The sequence below is a fragment of the Saimiri boliviensis genome, chromosome 9, assembly GCF_048565385.1.
Source record: "Saimiri boliviensis isolate mSaiBol1 chromosome 9, mSaiBol1.pri, whole genome shotgun sequence".
Classification (NCBI taxonomy): Eukaryota; Metazoa; Chordata; class Mammalia; order Primates; family Cebidae; genus Saimiri; species Saimiri boliviensis.
Genome location: NC_133457.1, coordinates 33,038,492 through 33,061,074, shown reverse-complemented (window position 1 = coordinate 33,061,074; position 22,583 = coordinate 33,038,492). Strand labels below are relative to the sequence as shown.

Sequence of the window (22,583 nt, the reverse complement as noted above, 5' to 3'; positions counted from 1 at the left end):
ATTATCTTTGTAAAAATTAATACAATAAATCTATATCAAAGATATAAGTTCCATATTAACTAATTCAAAATTCTTTAAAATCTAAATTAATAATATGATTAATGACTTACCTCAACTGTATTCAAAAATAATAGATTGAAAGTAAAAAGAACATATTCATTTGTATATTCCACATCTTCCTTATACAATTTAGAAAAAAAAATCAAGGAATCATCTGCACACCTCAGGGCCAACTTATTCACTGGGTACAACAGGCACAATGATGTACACGACTAGGATTGGGGTACATGACTAAGAGGTTCCCTCTACGCTGCTGCTATTCTGAGGAGGTCTAAAGAGTGAGCCAGGGCTGCTGCAACAATAGAAGCTTGCTCTGAGTCAGTTGTTTGGCTGCTTGTTTAATTTCAGATCCCTTTGAAAATCTGATGAAAACCTCTCAGAAAATATGCACATACCTACAAAATTTTTCAATTTTTTGTACAGAATTTCATCACTGGAAATTTATTTCCTTAAAATAGAAAATTTTTAGTTTTTGTAAATAATTATACTTCTCATTCTCATTTAAACGCAAAATCAACTGGTTGCTTTCCAAAAAATTAAAATGAACCTAAACTGCATGTAAAAAAGAAAATACATTTTATACTAAAAGAAAATTTCCATTAGAAGGCTGCTATTTTAGTTTGATACAGTGGTTAAAACTGGAGCCTGGTGCTTGACAACCAATCAGCTTCAACTTCCAGCTTTTGTTTTAATGATAAAAGACAGAGATGTAGTGCTGACTGGGGAATCACAGACCACTTTGCCAGGCTGGATAGTATGTGTAAAGAAGTGTGAACATCCCCCAAAACCTCTTCTGGTTACATCACTTGCATCACTCACTGTGCCCACACACCCTGGGGCCTTCTGTGGCAAGGATAGCACCACTGACACTGTCTGTGTCATGAAGGAGAGGATTCAGTCCACAATTCAATGGAAGTCTGTCAGAACCAAAATAACCCACAAAAGCATTCTCTGGTTTCTCCTAGAGTCTGCAGGCTTCTGCTTGCAAAAAGCCTGCCAGAGCTGTACCATTCCTGTATTAGTCTGTTCTCATATTGCTATGAAGAATACCCGAGACTGGGTAATTTATAAAAGAAAGAGGTTTAATTGACTCACAGTTCTGCAGTGCTGGGGAGGCCTCAGGAAACTCACAATTACGGCCTAAGGGGAGGCAAACACGTCCTTCTTTACATGGCGGCAATAGGGAGAAATGCAGAGCGAAGGTGGGGGAAATCCCCTTTACGAAACCATTAGATCTCGTGAGAACTCGCTATCGTGAGAACAGCATGGAGGTAACCGCCCCAAGATTCAATTACCTCCCACAGGTCCCTCCTACGACATGTGAGGATTATATGGGAAGCACAACTTAAGATGAGATTTGGTTGGGGACACAGTTGAACCATATCCATTACTGACTGGCCAGCAGATGCACTTGGTTGTCTGCTTCCAGGCTGTGCTTCCAGGATGGCACCTGGGCAAAAGCATTCTTACTTTTTCAGCAGCATACATCATGTTGATGGCAAAGCCTTAAACCAAAAGACAGTCCTCATTCAAGTAAGCCAATCCACCAGTAAACTCACCCCTGTGAAAACAGTTTCCCCTTTTTTAAAACACAGACACATTCTCTCTCCACCCCTGCCACACACATATATCCCAAATCGGTTCTCCAGAAAACCAGTAAACCTAAGTGTTAACAAAATGAATTCCAAAGTTTGTTTTTTTTTTTTGTTTCTGTTTTTTTTGTCAAGACTCTTAAAAACATTAAGGAGTGAAATTCACGTTTCTGGTTCTGGCCAAATTGGCAACTGTGCGGACAGTTAACGTTCAAATGTTTTTCAGGATTACTGGTCAGCAGGCTGGACAAAACAGAAGAGGTATGTAGAAAGCTCTGAGTTCCCACCACACATGGGACCTTTTTTCACCAAAACACCAAAGCCGGATTAGCTGCCCAACAACTAGGTACTCCTCCTTCATTAGACCAAAGTTTTCTTACCATCATAATGTTAGAGTTCAAAGATAACCATTGCCACTATACTTTCCAAAAAAAAGATCACAAAAGCTAATTTTTTATAGTCTCCATATGCACATAATGAATAAAAACCATTATGTGGTTGTAACGAAGAATGCCAGTGGGCTCACCCAGGTGCAGGCTGAAGGCACTTACCCTGCCAAAACTTGCTTAAGAATATTAGAAGAAATGCCAGCAACCTTGTGTATGATACCATGTTCCAGAAACTGCTTCAAATCTTTCCTTCTACACTCAACCACAAAACCAACCTGACCATTCCCCAAAAATAAAGCTTCACGGGGTTTCTCCCACTAGGTGTGGCTTCCCCACTTGACCATATAACACACAACTTTGCAGAACCTTTGAGGCTCTGTCCTCTCACACATCTGAGCACCCACTGCTGGGCACATCAGAACTGCTACCGATTCCACACTTATATTGGCAAGAACCCTGCTGTAAAACTAGCACAGGGGCTTTTGTGCCTCATCATATTCAGCAATGAAAGTAAAATTAAAGGGCAAGAGCTCCAGTGTACTTTGCTTTCTTCGCATTTTTCCAATATAAGAGACAGATGTCTGTGATTATATGTCAGGACAGGCCTGCTTCAGTGCCTATCAAAGAGGAACTAAACTAGTTTTAACATGAAAGCCACCCCCATAGCAACTTCCAGACCATGCATAGTGTCATTGCATCCTACCCAATACTCACCTGTAGCAAAATACCTTAGCAACATCTTTGGCATAAAAAATAATTTTTTCCAAATAAATTTCAAAATAACAAGAAAGAAATCAATGGGAAAAAATTGTTACTCATGGATACCAGAATAAGAACTGATATCCCAGTCTAAAGGTGATTACACTTGAAATTGAAACCTTAAAAGAAAATAATTGCTTCACTTGAATACACCTTTTCAAAATACTTAAAAATCGTCCCTCTCTGGCATGCAAATGAGCCCATTCCTAACTTACAAACCCTTCTCTACGAAAAACAAATGCTTCTGAGCCAAATCCCAATTAAATTTTGCTTTGTATTTCAAGTGAACCAGTATATGGCAAATGATGGTAAGAGACTCAAAGATTAATGAAGGTTGAGGCTAGAGGCAGACTAACACCTACATACTTGTATGATTCCTTCCAAAGCATGAATATGAATACACACACACACACACACACACACACACACACTCCCATATATATATAAAATATATATATATATATTTTTTTTTTCTTTTCTTTTCTTTTGAGATGGAGTCTAGCTCTGTCTCCCAGGCTGGACTGCAGTCGCATGATCTCAGCCCACTATAACCTCTGCCTCCGAGGTTCAAGTGATTCTCCTGCCTCAGCCTCTGGAGTAGCTGGAATTACAGGCATGCACCACCACGCCCAGTTCATTTTTGTATTTTTAATAAAGACAGGGTTTCATCATGTTGGCAAGGCTGGTCTCAAACTCCTGATCTTCAGCGATCCACCTGCCTTGGCATCCCAAAGTGCTGGGATTACAGGTGTAAGCCACCACGCCTGGCCCCAAAGCATTTTAGAGAGAAAGATACACTTAAGAGTTAAATCATTTTAATTCAGTTCAGCCCATGTTCTTGCTATAGAAACCATGCACTTTGCTTAATTTTAATAGCAGCATGTATCAGAACCGATCATTTATCTTAGAGAAAGGTAAAGGCATGGAAATCATGCACTTGTTTAATTTTAATAGCAGCCGTATCAGAACTGATTATTTCTCTTCAAAAAGGTAAATGCATTTCTCTTATGAAAGAAGAGCTTGCTATAATTTCTTAACCTTGCCAACTCCTTAAAAAAAAATACACTCTTTCATCCAGACTGATTCAATGGGTATAAAGAAAGGAGAATGGATGGTGGTGCCATTTGCCAAACTAAATAACTTCAGAAAAGGACCAGATAGGAGGAAGGGGAAGGATAGGCAGGGAAGGTGGATGTGAAGGTTGCACTGAGATGGCTGGGGGGCATGCTAGAGGGGATGCTGAGCAGACAGCAGTGTCTGGGCTCAGAAGGCAAATCTGAGCTGGAACTATCAATGTGAGAGTCACCAGTGAATCCATGGGTAACTGCAGCTACAGCTGTGGAACAGTTGTCCAGAACCAGGAGTGGGATGAGAGAACGAGGCCTATTCACTGTGTGGCAGGGAGAGCCCTAATGACCTTCACAAGTCAGGCAGAGTGGAGAGGTGAAAGGACAGAAAGCAAGTGGAGAAGGGAATCACAGAAATTCCTTAAATATAGCCGAGAACAGGGAGAAGACAGTTTAGGAAGTAGCTGAAGAGAGAGCTGAGGAGGGTGGAGGGAGGCTACTGCTACCTTTCTTGTTTTTTAGAACCTGAAAATGCTTACAGACTGATGAGGGAAACACAGTACAGACAGAGCACACTAAAGACGCAGGAGGAAGAGGATGGGATCCAGAGTGCAGGGACAAGTGGGAGGAGAGGCAGCTCCCTGCCTTAACAGAGGAGAACCAGTGTGCAGGTCTCAAGACAAAGGCTAAAGGGTTTCTCTAAGACACAAGAGGTAAGACTACATGCTAACGATGGTGAGGAGGTGGTGACAGAATGGACATACATAGATGTCCTTGCCAACAGTTGCCAATTTATGTGAGCATTGCCCAAGTCAAGGATGCAGACTTGGACTATGGAGTGGAGTCTTGCTCTCTGCAAAGCTCCCTGCATGGAGGACAGCTTGTGACCTTGGCCTCATCAGCACCAGCTCCCCACTGGGTCATATGACCCCAGTACGTGGCCCCCACATTCTAAAGAGTCTTTAGTCTCCCAGGAGCAGCCCCTTCCATGTAACTCATAAGCAACAGGTGGCTTCCAGAATGGCCAGGGGAGATACTATTGCTTTATTGGAACAAACAGGTCTGACTTGCCAAATAAATTTAGGCATAAATATAATTTTTTTAAACTTCAAGGACAAACAGATGCTCTCCCTTATCAAAATAAGCAGTGGAGCAGTTAATTTTTCTAAGTAATAGTGGGCCAACAACACGTGATCAAGGCGTTAAACTTCAGTTCCTTTCACAGCAGAAAAACAACTCTTTGGTTTCTCAACTAGCAAACAATTCACCACCTCAAACAGTCCTGCCCCAAGATTATCTTTTGATGATAATGAGTTTCTATTTTTGAAGTGAGAAAGAAATGAATTGCTACCTTCCCAATTTACACATATAAAATGTGAGAAGGTACCCGAGTACCTTCTTGGTGCTCAGAGTGGAGAGTAGCCAGCAGAAGATCTCAGTCAAAACCCCAATCTTGTCAAAGTCTAGTGTGACCACATGTGTTTTATATGGGCCTCAACTTTTTCACCTGTAAACTGGGAGCCACTGATGATGTCCACCGAACAGGAGCATTGTGAGAGCACACTGAGTTGACGTGAAAAGTGGCTTGTGGGGATAAAAGAGCTATGCAAATATGAGGTGTTATTAGCATACAAATGAACTTTCCCAGACTTTTTTGGTTATGAAGTTTTTTGCATTTTTATAACATCTTGCTTCAGGAGCTTTAAAAAAACTTTTAAAACATGAGGATAATAATCCTAATGAAATGAGCAAATCAACATGTAGCTTTATTTCAATATACTGCAGAGAGAATACGGTGAAGTATAACGAGCTTAACTGACTTTCTTAAAAGTCAAAATGCATCTAGATGTAAAGTTCATATCTTCTTTCTTCTGAATTTGATACGCTCTATGAAGAAAACAAGGACAATTTATAATTTTATCGAAGAAAATTTATATTGTCTTTTTAAGTCCAGTGACAATACTAAACACATAGAAATAACTGTGTTTAAATTCATCTTATTGCCCTAACTGACTTCTTGAATTCTTCTCTGATTTTTTTAACCATGTCAAAAAGGAAAAAACGAAGGTTATTTTCTGCAGTATCACAGTTGCTGCTAACTCAATAACAGAATCCTTCAAGACTCTGAGATTAAGACCTCAACAGTCTTATCCTGGTGCAACTAAAACTATTGTGCCTAACCCAACTGGGTCTGCAGTTCCATGTTTCCATTTAAAAGGGTAACTAACCCAAAGACAGAGTGAACCAAAATAAAAATAAAAAACTAAAACATGATATTCAAAAAAGCAAAGCAGGAAATATTGAAAACAACATTTCAAATAAGAGATGGGAAAAAGTAAATGTGCCCTCTAAAATAGGACAGAGTTTCTTGTTACGGTGTTTGGACAAGCGGATCTTTTAGTGGATTTATTAGCAAATTTTCAGAAACAGCACAAATTTTTCTAACCTAAAGAATCAAATCAACAGTAAAATAGCAAAAACTGAATCATTCAGACCAAGAGCTCTGCCCAAGATCCACACAGGTTTTCCTTACCATGTCAGTCACGTAAAAAGTACCTGCCGTGGTCCCCAAAAGACATAACAAATCAGGCAGACAAGATTTCATGCACTTTTTACAGCAACAAGATGAGAAATCAGAGTCTAACTGACACACTTAACACTTCAACAAAGCAAAGGTATAGACTGGAATCAGAACTCATGACTCTCAACTTGCAGCTCTTGGTCTCCACAAGCCAGCTCCCCAACTAGTGTCCAGTTCTCTGGTGTGAACTTCTGCATAGTAATTCGGGGAATTCAGCCTCTGTACCTACTTGATACTCTGTTGTTGATGTTTTCAAACATGACCCCAATGGTCTGCTCTGTTTAGATACAGCAGAAAAGCCTAAGGCTGGACTAACAGTGCTCTCTATGTAGGAAAGCAGCCCACTTGTGAAGCTAGGTGCTCAACTGTTCCTCTCCCTGCTGAAACCTGCTATCCATACCCAGACTAACCTGTCTGCTCCTATTGTTTCTACAGTGGCCACAGCTCCATGACAGGTCTGTGGCCAAGCTTCAACTCACCACTAAAGTGAGTCAGCCACTGGTATCGTGGTACAAAGGGCATCCCCTCAACAGCAAGACACAAAGCACTCTGCAGCTTACTGCACCTTTACTTGTCCTCTGTTCTCTCTGCCACATTTAAAGCACAACCTCCTGACAAGCACGCTCCAGCACAGCACTAGTGGTTACTGCCAAGAATTACTGCCAAGTGGCCTGTCAAGGTATGGGCCCTGCTCCCTCTCCATTCCCCAACCCCTGCTACAGCTAGTTGGGGCCTCTGCCCCCAAGCAATCTCCTCATGTTCGCTAGACAATGATATCATTTTCTGTGTGTGACCTGGTGTGGAAAGGCTGAAAGCACCATTTTGGAACATAATTAATAGATCCAGTGGCCCCTGTTGTTCCCAGGAATGGCGGACCTGAGAGTTACCAAACTGTATGTGGGGACAGGAGCTTTATCAAGCCCTGTTACTTTGGTGATGTCTTCTAAGTCATCCTCCACCTTGTCTTACGTTACTGTCTGGCAACCCGTAATGATGAGGACAGGTCAGGGCCACTGCCACAGAGGCAGCATGCCTCACCAACTTCCCAGTAAGGAGCCCAGCAGAACCCTCGCTATGTGGCTGTGCGCCAGTTTCTCTCGCTCCATTTCACTCTCTCGCCTCCCCCTCAGGGTAGCATTCATACACGGCATAGGGCAAAAGGGCTATTTAACTATTTTAAAATCTTTTTCAACAATACTTTTTTTCTTAACAATGAAGATGGGTAAGAAGATCTGGCTAATTATGCTGTAGGGAAAGAAACCTCTCTGATTCTTCACTTGGTAAATATTACTGAGTACTAAATTTTCCAAAAAAAAAAAGGGTTGTTGATTTTCTCTCCCCCAAAAAATGTTAAAGTTCATTTCTACCATGCCTCCCATTTAGAATAGGTAAATAAAACTGCCTATCCACGGTATATGTATTAACAATTGGGTCACAAACAAGATCGGGACAGCTTTAGAAAACTTTGCTGCTGCCAAACCGTTGGTGCCTCTCCAGCCTCTAAAGCCCTTTAGTACTTTAGCACTCTAAAGTACTAAAGTGAGTTAGTACTTTCCCGCCAGGACTTGGCTTTTCCCCCAGGTGACTACTCTTCCTTGGTGCCTACTCCAGACAAGTGAGGGACACAAGCTTCTTGGCTAGAAGATTCATCTGTGTCAATGTGGAAGAGAAAAAAAACGACCTAAAAAATTAAATGGGAATGATAACTTCTAATAACTTGTGCAGTCCGGTTGAGGAGAAAATGAGTACACACTGTGTAATTAAGGCTACAAACAAGTAACAACTGAAATCTTCATGTTACTGCTTTGCAGCCAATAAAATATGTTTTATAGATGCTTCAGGAGTTCAATGTTCATTCCTCCTGACCACAAAGGTCAGCATGGCAAGAGGAAAATGCTCTAGCATTCAGAAAGTACACGTTCACCCAAAGGTCATGATGTGCCAACCCAGGCTGTCGCCCACCCTCAAGAGGGACACCAGAGTATCACCAGATTGGTTCACATCCTTCTGCATAAATCTCCTTTACAAACAGATAACCTGTCTGGCAAGGCCAATTTATAATCCTCTGCGAGTAAACAGCTGTTTTACTATACCCATTTAGCAAAGTGAAACATCCAATCACCTCTCTCTAGAAATACTGCTCATGCCTCTGTTAAAACTAGTTCTTTCTAAAGACAGTTTCTCCTGGGGAGGCTCCTCCTCCATGCTGCAGAATGCCATGGGAACATCGATGTATTTTCTCTTGTGAGGGATGGATAAGAGCCCAGAGACTCACCAGAAACTACAGCAACCAGGAGCTGCACAGTGATGATTAATCCAGAGGGATGAAGGCTCCAAATAACCAACCCAGGGCCTTTTTTTTTTTTTTTTTTTTTGTAATTGACATAATTTTTACCTTTACCTAGATCAAAAATACATTCATATGACACACAAGGCAGCCTGTCATTTTCACAAGCAAAAATCTATTTCTCCAAATTTGACTAAGGAATTGTTCCCCTTCACTGACATTTTGTCTCCCCTCAAAAAAAGGGCAGCTCGACTCCTTTAAGGAAAACTCCACGGAGCCAAGTTAAGGTTTAATCCTGCCCCCTACCCTACACCCCATCAGCCAAGGGTCAACAACTGTCATCTGCAGGATTCCAGGAGCTGTTTGTTCTCTCATATCTAACAAAGTTACACAGGGAAGTCAAGAACCCAATATACAAGAAAGGTTTCACAGCTGTTGTTAACCCTACCTATACTTTAAAATCTCCCAGGGCACTTTAGGAAACCCCCAGAGGCGCTGATTCAATTGCAGCTGTTTGGGGTCTGCACATTGGTATGTTTTAGAATCCAGGTAATTCCAGTATGTCTTAAAATCACCCATCGGAAGACTCAGTATTTTCCCTCCCTCCTTTCCTACCCAAAAGAATATTTAGATTGGGCACCATAAATGTTCAGTAGAGCTAAAACTCTCTGCTGACCCCCTGAGATCCTGGTGATCAAACAACTCTCCATTTTGTCCATATATCTGGATAACTGGTTTTGGTCTGTTAACTGCTTTTGAGATCAAAAAGCTCTATCCAGAAAACTGTTATGTGAAGAGCAGGTGCTCCACAAATGAGTGGTTCTCAAAGTTTTGTTACGAGCAGCACATTTTCAAATATTAAATCTTTTGAGTGCACCTGATGTTCAAAACTACACTAAACAAATCATAAAAACTCCAAGCAATCATGACTTCAGTGTAAGACAACTGCAATAACCAACACACTCTTTACTGCTGTGTCAGCTTTCCACCCAGGCCCAGCTCCTTTTGTGCTTTAGATATATTCCAAGGAAGATCCAGTCCTCAGGTTCTTCCAGGAAGCTGCCCCTCTCTCCACCCACCCCCTCTCCAGGCCATCAATCAGCACAGGGCTCTAGCAGGCCTCACCATGTACAAGTGTCCACAGCAGCAGAAACATGTCATACACTGATCCACAGACAACAGAAAACTGTAAAATGCATGGCCCTAAATAGTGCAGGAGGAAGTAACCAATTGGTAACTGAGTTTGATTAATGTTCACAATTTAATTGTTTAAATAAACTTAGTTTGTTGAAGTATGATAGACTTCCAGAAAAAAATTCTAAGTGTAAAACTCAATGGATTTTTACAAAGTAAATCCGCATTTGCCATCACCAAACAGATGCAGAAACCAAACATCATTGGAACCCAGTAGGTCCCTTGCTTCCCCCTCAATTATTATCGCCAAGTGCAACGACTATTATAACTTCTACCACTCCAAATAGTTTACCAACTTTTGATCTTTACATAATCAAAAATATGCATTCTTTCATGGCTGGTTTCTTTCCCTTAACATTATCCTTGAGAGACTCAAGCAGTACATGGGGCAGTCATCTGCTGGTTTTCTTTCTTTCTTTCTTTCTTTTTCTCATAGGATTCACTGTATGCTATGCTATATATAAGACAGGCGTTTGAGTTGTTGCTTCCAATTTGGGACTGTTAGAATTAATGCTGCTATAAGGACTCTTGGAAATGTCTTTCAATATACATATGGAGTAACTTCTTTTAGGTAAATACTTAGCAAGAAAGACAGTGTGGTAAGTACACACGGACTTTATGTGTATATAACAAAATAGACTCCAAAAACAGACCCACACATAAGTAGTCTCTTGATCTAGGACCAAGGCCCAATGCAATACAGTGGGAAAAAGATTCTACCTTCAAATAAATGGTGCTGAATTAATTAATTGGATATTTATATGGAAAGAAAATCTTCAACCCTACCTCACACGACACACACAAAATAAAACCCAGATCTAAATATGAAAAATAGAACAATAAGACTCTAGTGGTTAAATAAATGACTATCTTCATAGTCTTAGGCTAAGTACACATTTCTGAAACAGGACACAAAAATAATAACCATAAAGAAAAATGTTAATAAACTCAACTCTAAACTTAGGAATTGTTATTCATTAAAATATACCCTTTAAGATAGTGAAAAGGCAAGTCACTTAGTAGGAGAAGACATTGTCAACATATATCTATATCTATATAAAGACTTGAATAGGCATTTTGACAAAAGAGAATATCCAAATGGCGAAGAAACATATGAAAAGATGCTCAACATCATTAGTCATCAGAGAAATTCAACCAAAAAGCCACAGTAAAGTATCATTACATAACTGTCACAATAGTTTTAAGCAAAAAAAAAAAACGCTGATAGTACCAAATGTGTGCATTTAGAGCACCCAGCATTCATATAACTTGGTAGGTGTGTAAATTGGCTAGACTAGTTAGGAAAATCACTTAATAGTATCTACTAAAGCTGAATATACACATATCCCATGATATAGTAATTCTACTTCTAATATTATTTTTAATGTATATAAAATTTCTTATGGAAATATATATAAACCAGGGAAAGCTTTCAAAGAGCATACAGATCTCTTTCAACAAATCATCAAATACTTCACAGATGAAGACATTCTCAAAATTGCTATTTCAACTGGAGTTCTACTAGCTCCAATACGAAAATACCTGAATAATTATATTGGCATATATATAAGCTATTAGCATGAGTTGATAGAAATAAAAATGTAAGCAATATCCTTTTTCTTCAATAATAAACATTAAACCACATAAACAACTTGAAAAATTACATCTACTATGCCTACAGAATATCAGAGTTTAGAGTGAAAAATAAAAAGTAGCAGGAAACCACATGGAGAGAGTTGTATGGCTTGTAATTCTGATGGTGGCTGCAAATGAGGTCACTTATCCCTCTGTGACAGACTAATTGGTCAAAAGCAACAGAGGCTTCATCAGCAATGCTCACAGAGAACAGCCCATCCCTTCTTGGGCATTTTCAATTTAAAGAGCATACACCTGCTACCCATCAGTCCATCAGTCTCTGATAGAGAGACAGGATTTGAGTTAACCTACCACTATATTATTTGGTTTGCTCTTAATCTTTACTATTTATAAACAGTCTTCAGGGTATATGCATGCACATGTACAGCATGTGTACACATGCAGCTATCTATAGCAAAAAACAAATTCACAAAACATAGCTGTCTAGAAGACCACATCTTGTTCTATTAATATCCACATACTGCAGTATTACATAACAATTTTTTCCAATTCTGTTATGCTAATATGCAAATAAATGAATTCAACCATAGCTAGGAGCTAAATGTACTAATCAGTATGGCCTTGTGTATCTCTAACTACAAAAGAATTTTACATGATCTCTTTCTGTTGTGAAAATCCCATGAATCTCCATTATTAATCACTTTTAAACCTGGCTACTTGGTTTCTGGGATGCTAATATCTGCAATAATCAAATTAGTACATTTAGCATACCCCAAAAATATACTGAATATTGGCTACATAGTAGCATGTTGTATTATTGTATTATAAAATTCTATAATTAGTTGACAATTCCAAAACAAAAATCAAATCGGTACTCTAAGAAGCTCACCTCAAAAACAAACCGTTACTAATTGTTACCTGCTTTACCTTCCAGGACCCTGAAATGTATAAAACTATAAATCAACTTTTTGTTAAAAAGTAAATAAAAATGGAAACTAAGCCTCCTAAAAGAATTTCTAATCCATCAAAGGAGATCACAGAGAAAAAGGACAAGGTCCTGGTTTGTGGAAGAGGCAGAAACTTGAGGCATGCTGGGCAGGACTATGGCTATTGCTTCATGTTGGTTAGGTGTACATTGGTTTCATTGCAAGATTCAGCCACAAAAAGCCAAACTTTTCTCATTAAAAATTAGTTGTCTATTTTAGTACTAGAAGAAACTGCTAAGCTCAAGAAGTCAGAATGGCTTGGGCAAGCAGAAGAAAGGAAAAATCAAAATCACCCAGAGGATGGAGTGGGAGAGGGTGATGGAGCAGTTCAAACGTGGAGCGTTCAAACCTGGTCTAAATGCTGGCTTTGTCTCTTACGAGTCTCTAACCTTGCTTGGAAATTCCCAAACCTTGTAGAATGGGTTTCCTTGTCTGTAAGGAGAATGATAATGTCTCCTTGCAAGTTCTGGTGATACTTGCATGAGATGATGCAGACAAAGCATTTCTTAGTATATCTCTTTGTCACCCAGTTCTTGCACTGCAACAAAGGGCAGAATTTCCACCATTACATGACAAAACATGCTGAAGGATTAGCAATCTCGTTCCTACAACTCTATCAGTACTTCGGATTCCTTATGTATTTTCTTTTTAATTATTAATTCTATAGCACTTCCAATGAATACCATGTGACTAGCCAATATTAATGAAAATAGAAGTTTAAGTAATTTAGTTCCTCAAAAATAAACAAAAACTGAGCAAAAATTACAGATATCACTTAAAGAAACTAAATACCAGAAAAGAGATTAAATGCCTTAGCAAACAATAATGCTTTCTTGTCATCCTTTTCAAACTTTGACAGCAGAATATAAATCAAAAAATTTCAAAGGCTTATTCTTATTTCAGGGCACAAAAGAGACAGATCATTTATATTAACATCTTACAGAACAGTTACAGAATCAACCAAACTCCTGGATCCAACTTTAAATGAAGGTATTTCCTTTCCTTTGCTTTCAAAATTATGTACATGAATAAATTTCTTCTTTGAAACACATATCCCAATCAAAACCAGTTGGAATTAAGTCCAAATAACATCTTCGTCAGACACTTAAGATTCATTCTTGTCCCCTTATCTAGTCACACGTTTATTCAACAAATATATACTTAAAACGTATAGTTTTTGCAAGGCATTAAACCAGGTGTTATCATAAATTCAGGACGAATAAGATGTAGTTGCCTAAGAATCAGAAGGACTGTATGGAGATACAGGGAGAGTGGTGGCTGGAAGGCAGAGAAATAATTCATTCTAACTGGAAGGTGGTTAACTGAAGAAAACCTTAAAGATGACAAAGAGAGAAGGAAACTTGAGGAAAGAGAGGCGTCACCATAAAGGCGAAGTTTAGGCATAGAGGGCAATCTCATGGGGCTCCGGCATAGTTGTAAGGCAGTTTGTGAAAAGAAGATTACAAGTAAGATGATCATATTGTCATCCAAGCTGAGATGCCTTTGAGAATTAAAGGAGGTACCATTAATAATCTTGTCACAGCAAAAGATGTAAATCTGGATTGTCCTGGGCAAAGCAAGACACGTAGGTGCTTGGGACAATGAAATTTTATGTTCAATACCCTCTGATCCTATAGCTGGGGCTATTTACATATGTGCATAGTTGTACTGAGGTATCAGATTTAGAAAGGCACCAAAACAAATAATTCTTGAGAACATCTGCAGAACATGTCTGAGAAATTTCCTTAGGCATATTATACATATTTCAAAAGACAAAACTTCTACAGTATGGCCATGTTAGTCTGCTCATCTCAGGATAATTCTAAATAAAATCAGAAAAACATACTAAAGCTTATTAAGTGCCACACACTGCTCACACATCATCTCCTTTAATCTTCACAACGATGGTATAAGAGGAGATTTTCTTCTACCTGTTTTAGAGATGAAGTAACTAGACATACAGATTTCAGTATCTTGCCCAAGGCAACAGAGAAAGGAACCAGGGAAGCCAAGATCCAATCCAAACACCAAACTCCAGATTTTCTGTTTTTCCCACCACTATTCTGCGTCCTGAATAATCCAGACACGCAACACGTGGCCTGGGGATAGCCCTCCACCTCAGGATGCAGCCCAGCTGAGATTACTAGCTAAAACACCTTTTTACCCAATTACCCCTACCATGGTACCAAGTGCTAGTGATAAGAGGGCCTAACAACCTGCACTGGTTTACCATTCTGGAATGGGCAGGTGCCAAATATCCTGCCAGAAGGCTGGACCATGCACATAATTGTTGCTGAAGCTCCACGCAATGAGTTATATACTTTGGGCACCCTAAAGCTATGGAATTATTCTGATACAAAGAATAGTGGCTGGTTCTAGAGGCTCTGACTTCGGTTTGAGTCACAGATGACACTCATGCTAAGCACAACCCTCTGGATTCACCATTCTTATCAGTAGAAAAAAGCTGGGCAGGCAGCTTACAAACATAACAGCCACAGATCCTGTGGCCCACTGGTAAAAATATTCAAATCCCACCAATATAGAACAAAAAAAAAGTTAAACTAATCCAAAAGTCTGGTAGGTAAGTAAATAACTGGCATCCAAGAGTATTAAGAAGAAATAAAGCATCTAGTCTTGAACACATAAAGTTTAAAGAAAAACCACAAATGTTCATACATCATTTATATCTGCATTTAGGCTGTAAATAACATTGCCCTATTGTGTTGAATATTGAGGCCTGGGTAACTTAAGCATAAAAAAAGAAAGTAAACAGCATTCTCGTTTAGGCCCCTTGCAGAGCACAAAGAACTATAAAAGGAAGGAACAGATTCTGGGATAGAGCATTCTAAGAAAGTAACTTAAGTGGCCAATATCAGCAATTAATAAAATAAACAATTTTCTGTCGGTTGCCTATTTGGATTTGGTAAAAATAAAAAAAAAAAAAGCACATCAAATACAACCATTTGGGGGAGGCTAGAAAATGGAGAGGGAAGAAAGCAAAAGGGAGCAAGTAGATTTCAGGGTATGAAAATTAATATGCTCTGCTTTTGAAAACTTAAAACTAAATTGTGACAAAAGCGCTTTGAGCAGGCTAAAACAAACCACCACGTTCTGGTCTTTCAACAGTTATCCTGTGTGGTCTAAAATGTATTAGCTAGCGCAAAGTAAAGTGGGGTGTTGCTGATTGGCATTAGATTTTTCTGACCTAAATGATCCAGGCTCCCTATCTATTCAGACAATTTACTTTGTTATCCAGCTACTGTCTGCTTAATTATTTATGATGTGCCCACAGGTTTGCTGGGCATGTAGTATCTTTGTTTCCTCCCACTCAAAAAAAAAAAAATGTCTAAAGTCAAATGCAGGTATTATTTTTACAGTCCAACTAAAAAATGGTTATTGAGTGTTTGTTATCTGTGCAGAACTGGTAAATACAGCCCAACTTTTGCCTACAAGGAGCCTAGTTTATTTAAACCATGGGCCAAGACACATATAAAAGTTTTATTTCATTTATATGTGTATACTAGATGTGAAAAGGCTGCTTGCTGTCCATGCTGGAGAGCTCAGTGTCAAGACATAAGTGAACATATTAGCATAAAGATAGTAAAAGTGTTTCTCCTACACAACCTGATACTATAAGAGCAATAATTAAATTAAGAAAAATTAGGGCTGCCACCTTGGGCAAGGTCAGACAATTGGTCACTGTGAAGCTGCAAGCCCTGGTCAAGTCACAACAGGTGACTAATCAGCTGCCTGGCTATATTATCTGCCAACTTCTTCTACCAGCAGAGAGATTCCTTTCCTTCTTCCAATATCTCTTCCATTTAAAGAGGACAATCAAATCCAGTGTCTCACTGATGCTACCTTAACTACAGAGAAAATTCAAACTGCCATTGTAATGTGGGAAAGCAATGGAGTGCAGCCATACCCAAGTGGGATACAACAAGCCACTCTAGCACCTGGGGCACGGAGTTAACCTCTCTGAACTCTGATTTCCTTCTGTCTCTGTGGTTAGCACAGGACCAAGTCAGAGAATTACGGTAAGCACTTTTCACATGTTTTGCATGCAGTGAGTGTTTAACAAATGTTGGCTACTGTTATTGCTTCTAAATACCAAAATAATGCAATGGCTGAATTTCCTACTGATTAAAAAAGAACCAAAGATCAATGGTTGCCATTGTCTGGGGATGAGGGTAGGGGAAGACCACAAAGAGACCTGAGGGAGTTTTTGAAGGTGATGGAAGTGCCCTATATATCGTCATGATGGTGGTGATTATATGACTGAATGTATTGGTCAGAGTTCACAGAACTGGACACAAACCAGTGTGAATTTTACTGTTTGCAAATCATACCTCATTTTTTAAAGTATCAACCAAAGTATTTAACCAGATCTGATTAAAATAAATCATCCACAGCAACAGACATTTTAACTTCATTGATTTCTAAACTTAAACAGAAATCTAAGGCCTAAAATGCTACTTCATATTTTTAGACCAAGCTCTTGAATTCAAGGATTGAGCTATTTGCAAATAATGGGTGCCATCTGAACAATTAACCAAATCAACTGTTTCAAAATAAAGCATAGATTATATTGAATAGAGTGATGAAATGAATTATGGAAAGAGAAAATGAAAGTGATGTTTTCGTTTACTAGATTACTTAAGATGACAAACATAACGGCTTCTTCTCTAAAACCCATAATGGGCTTTTGTAAATAATCTCAAAAGTCTATCGTTATTTTCAGTAAGCTAAGGAAAAGTAGAAATGTCTGGTGATGGTTTCCACAATCTGATTAACATCTCGAGGTATTTGTGAAAGGTTCTACAAGGCTGCTCACTCTGAATTCTCATCAACACTGTTACCATAACAAAGGAGCTCTTTTAGTATAGATCTGTGCATCTATTTTGGCAGAAAATATTGTTTAACAACAATTTCTTACTCAACACCACATTTAGAAAACAGATGGAGTACCAAATAAATTATTTTAAATGAGGAATAAGATTCAGGTCAGCCTACAGTGTACTTCTGCATATGCCCTGCACTTCAGCAATAGTCCCCTTTCTTTGCCCCACTTATATCACATTTAGGCCATTATTTCTCCCTCTGATTTAAGGATCTCCTTCAAAGAGGACTGTCAAGACTGTAATGAAGATGGAAGCTAGGAGAGAAGCACAATTCAGAAGCCCAGCATTTCAACCCAACGAATACAAACCCATAAATACTGGCCTTACATCCCTAGGTAGCATTTACTCCCTGCTATTCCCTCAAGTTTCCAATAATCACCTTGCTTACGAATCTACTCCTGCCTCTACTCAGAGACCACCCGTCTGCCTTCATCCCTTTTGTTAAAAAAAAATAAAAATAAAAAAATAAGGAAACCAAAGGAAGATGTCACTATTGCTTTTTCACATGGGCTTCTGCTTTAGCTTTTTATTCTTTTTTTTAAAAAACAAAAGTGAAATATAATTTCTGCCATTCACATGACAAAACTATTTGTGCTGTATTCAGTTTTATGAAATTTGGTGTTAAAGACCTTGTTTTCTATTAGGATATTGTCCCGATGCTGGAAGTTGTCTTTAAAAAAACACCACAATACATACCCAAAATCTTGATGCTTCAAGGCACCAGTTCAAGGGGAAATATACCAAGTGTATTTAAATATAGCATCCTCTTTTTCCTATTAACCCAGTCTTGATCAACTTTCAACACTATTTCCATAATTTTCAAAAGTTTAAGAAAATGCAAAGTGAAAACAGAGGCAAGAAAAAGGAGTATGTCACGCCTTCTTTGGAGGTACAATACAACGAACAAAATATGAGACTGGTAGATCCAAAACCATCTGTTTTATAAATTAACAGAACTCAGAGAAAGCATGTGCTTTCTCCATTCACTCAATAAGCAATTTATTGAGCTGCTACTATGTTCCTGGCACTTTGTATCTAGGGGTACATTGGAGAACAAAAAGCCAAATGCCTTTACAAAGAAGAAAAATGAAAAAAAAGTCCTTGAAAGTTTCAGAATCCAACATAAGTGTCAGTATCATTTCCAAAACCAGTGATTTTTGAACAACTAATCATTTTTCCTATGTGCTAGACTCTAGAGCCTTCAATGAAGAAATGGTATCTACTGACAAGTTCTCAATTCCATATATCAAAAATACTAACAAACCATCCTTCTTCCTTATCACGCATTAATGTAAAATTAAAACAAATGTTTTTGTAATTCGGTAAGTTACACTATGAATTCCACTATGGGGACTAAAGTCTGATTTTTTTTTTTTTAATGCAAAATAAGTTCTCAAAACAACTAAAAGAAAGGGGTTAAAATTAGATAGGCTAGTATCTTCTCTGGAATTTTCACCTCAAATTTCATTAACGCTACAATGCAAAATCACCACAAATATTTAATGACAAATAAAAACAGAATAGGATTGACATGCACAGTTGAAAGCAACTTCCATGGAAACATAAGCTACAGAGTAAAAGAAAACATAAGTCACTAAAAGCTATGCGGTGCAGCAAAAAGACACTTTCCTTTCCTTAGTTTATCTCTAAGTGTGTGCTGCAGGTAGTTAACACACTTGATCTCTAAGCCCTTCAAATTGTGTCCTTGCCCAGACATAAACTGTGCAAACAGATGACAAAGCGAAATGTAGTTTCACAATTGCCTCTTACATACAGTAGCAAGATGGTATATTTCACCAGATTACTGCAGAAGTTGATAACACCATCAGACATTTTCACAGTACTTGGAAGATTTCTGTAGGTCCAATAAAATTTCAGATACTACCACTGCCAACTCTCTTCACTGTGGCACATTCTGCCCTCTCTCCCACCAGTTGTCAGCCGCAGGAAGGGTGGGTGCAGTCTGTCAATATGTTTTGCTGCTCCCTGTCCTAATAACGCCTTGATTTTCAGAAAGCAATGTTTTCATTTGCTCCAAACTTGAGCAAGCCAAATAAGCTGGTCTTGCCTAAGGCTCTGCTCTTCTTAGCTCATCCATTTTTTTTTTTTTTTTTTTTTTTTTTCACTTCATGTCACGAGAAATATTTTTACATTGCGGACCAAAATGTAACATTAGAATGAAACCAACACAAACTAACTCGGGAGTTCCTAATACTACCACTTGAGTTTAAAATGCTCAAAACAATCGCTGGCTTTCTTCCGCTAACACTGTACAAAACCAAGCAAACTGCCCCAAAGAACTTTCACAGAACTCGAGGCCTGCCTACTGCAGTAAGGAAAAAGATTAAATCGTGTGGAACTGTAATGTAATCTCTCAGAGCTTTTGAGCCTAAGAAAACGGAAATCTGCATTTATGTTCAGAAATCTACTCTATTTCTCTTTGTGACTGAGTGGCCGGAGACTGGGAGATTTTGCACCCTCGAAGTGTAACCATTTGCAAGAGGCAAGTAACTATGCACAGATCAGAAGAAACCTATTAAATAATCTCTGTTCACCCTCTGTTTGCCGCCTGGGATTTTTAAGAAAATGTCTTTACATTTCACATAATCCCTATCTACATTTAAAATACAATAGAAATCTTACAGGGAGTGTTAACCAAACTAGGCTACACATAAGAGCATGCCCTACCCAGGCAGGTACAAGGCCCTAATGCCAGACCCATCCTCAAGAGGTGACAGCCCCAAGTTCAACTGGGGATGTCTGAGCACAGCTCCTCCTGCACATTAGGGATCACCTCTCCATTCTTTCCACATGCCATTTGCATCCAATCCCCGCTCAACCACCCCAAGCACCCATGCTCCAGTGGTTCCTGTTAGCAGTGGGCTTCCTCCCTCCACCACCACTCCCCCAGGGGGAAAACAGACCCCAAGGACGGCTGAGGGTGGGCGATGAGCGCCCTTCTTCCACCTACCTTGATGATGCTGCTCCGGCGGGGCAGGCCGCCCGGCTTGCTCTCCCGGGGGAGGGGACAGACGGCCGGGCTGGGGGTCGGGGCGAGCGCAACGCCGCGGGGTCCCCTGGCGGGGCTGGCCCGGGCTTCGTCCCCGGACACGCCGAGGCTGCAGTCTCCGTTGGAAACCCCGCCGCTGTCATAGCGCGCTCGCCCGTGGCCGAGGCGACCTCCCCCGCCACCGCCTTCCCCTACTCCGGCTTTCAGGGCGCCCTTGGCGCCGAGGGCCGGGCCCGGGGAGGTGGGCAGGGCCCCGCCGGCGGCGCCCCCCCGGCCGCACTCCGCCATGGGCGCCCCGCGACCCGCCTGCACAAAGCCGCGTCCCCGCGTCCCCGCGTCCCCGCCGCCGCCTAGGGCCGCCGCACGCGGCCCCTCCTCCTCTCCTCCTCCCGCCGCCGCCGCCGCCTCGGCCGCTTCTTCCGCTTTTTTTTTTTTTTTTTTTAATTTAGATGTGATGTTTGTTTCGAGCTCTCGCCTTGCGCACGGTTAAAGTCGCGGCGGCAGAATTATCGGAAGATTCCTGCAGGGGAGAGAAGAGAGAGACGAGTCAGCTTGGGCGCCGGCGGAGCCCGGACTCGCGGCACCTGGGGAAGGAAAACACGCCCCGACACACGCGCCTCTGCGGGCGCCAAAAATAACCCGCGCGGGCCGGGCGCCCACCCCGGGGCCACCCGCGCCCACCTCAGGGGCCCCAGGCACCCACCCCGAGGTAACGGGGCGCCCACGTCAGGGGCTCGGGGCGCGCTCCCCCGGGGCTCAGAGCAGCCACCCCTGGGGTCTGAGCTCGCAACGCAGGAAAGGGCGCCCACCTCCGGCGCGGGGCGGGGGGAAGTGGCTGCCGCCCCGACGCTCTCCGGACTCTCGGAGGCGGCTCCCGAGTGTCTCCCGGCCCCGGGCGGGGGACGACGCGCGGGTCTCTCCGGACCCTAACTCCCCAGAGGCCGCCGCATGCCGAGCCCTGTCGCGTACCCTCAGGGACCCGGCTGAGGCCCGCGACGCCGAGAGGAAGCGCACGGCGGGCAGGGGCGGCCGGGTGTGACAGTCGCCGTGCGGCCCCGGGGCAGCTCCCGAAGGGGGCAGCCCAGACCCACCCCGCCCGCCGGCGGTAGTCTCCTCCCGAGCTCGGCGCTGCCCCCTACAGGCCGCTGGTCCCTCCTCGGTCGCCCCCTGACCCACCGGGAGTCGTCCGGCTCCCGCTAGAGGTTGCCGCCGTCGCGGCGGTTGTCACCGAGGCCGGGTCATCTGGCCGCAGGGACCTCACAGCCCAGCGGACCGGAGCCCCAAGTCCTGCCTAGTCCTCGCCTCCCCCGAGCTGCTGCAACTGTCAGTCATCCGCCCGGAACCCCGAGGGGCAACTACGGAGCAGGCCGCGGGGCCCGGAACAAGGGTCCCGGGGCTCAGGATCTCGGCCGCTGCGCCTCACCCCTGCCCGCGCCCCGCGCGCGGAACTCGTTTCCCTCCCACCCAGCTCGGGAAAAGGCAAGGCGGACGCTCCTCTCTTGACTTCTCCAGTGGGTCAGACCCCTTTCACACAGAGAGCAATTCCGTTCCCTTGGGCTCCTGATTGATTCAACTAGCTGCAAGGATGCTGAGGCAGGGGTGAGGGGTGGGGTGGCTGCCAGGCTGTGAGAGGCAGAGGACATTGGCAGGACCTATTTCGTGCCCTCTGCGTCTACACACAGAGATTTATCACTGTGACCTTCCCGATTCCCCTGCCAGGGATGCCGGCTGACCCTGCCGCCTGCGGGGCCCAGCCTAGGTCAGGCTCATCTTTTGGGACAGGATCCCACTTGAAGCGCTACAGCCAGCTCCTTCTCTGGGCCTCCCGCACCCACTTAAGGCGGAGTGACTGACCTAAAAGTCCACGCTGATCGTGTGGCTTCCGCTCGCAATTATCTCACCTGGATCTCCCTCCCTGGAGCCAGACAAGACCCAAACTCCGAAGCGTGAGACTCCAACCCTTCCACCACCACCCCCGCGCCAACCCACGCCCCACGCCTGGGCCCACCCACCTCTCCATCCCAGGCTCCATGGGCTCCAGCCTCCTGCCCTCTTTAGCACCCCAGCCCTTCCCTAACTCGTGTGTTTTCTTTTCCAGGAATGCAGTCCCCGCAGGGCGAGAAGGAGAAACTGATAGTCCGCAGGGGGGGTGAACTTAAAG

At 42.0% G+C, this 22,583-nt stretch overlaps 1 protein-coding gene across 7 annotated transcripts in view; it reads right to left on the bottom strand.

The window, feature by feature from the left end:
* The window catches only part of PLCL2 (phospholipase C like 2), a 206,660-nt gene extending 184,963 nt beyond the window's left edge, over positions 1–21,697 (bottom strand). For 2 of the 7 annotated variants that reach the window (XR_012519194.1, XM_010335650.3), the window contains exons 1-2: positions 21,232–21,379; positions 20,384–20,942 (exon numbers count right to left, since the gene is read on the bottom strand). Coding sequence is in view for 4 of the 7 variants with exons in the window: in XM_010335650.3 (XP_010333952.2) it covers positions 20,384–20,710 (327 nt within the window). In the remaining 3 variants the exon portion in view is untranslated. The other 5 variants (XM_039480325.2, XM_010335651.2, XM_074405696.1 and 2 more) reach the window with 4 other exon arrangements.
* Positions 21,698–22,583: the final 886 nt, after the last annotated feature.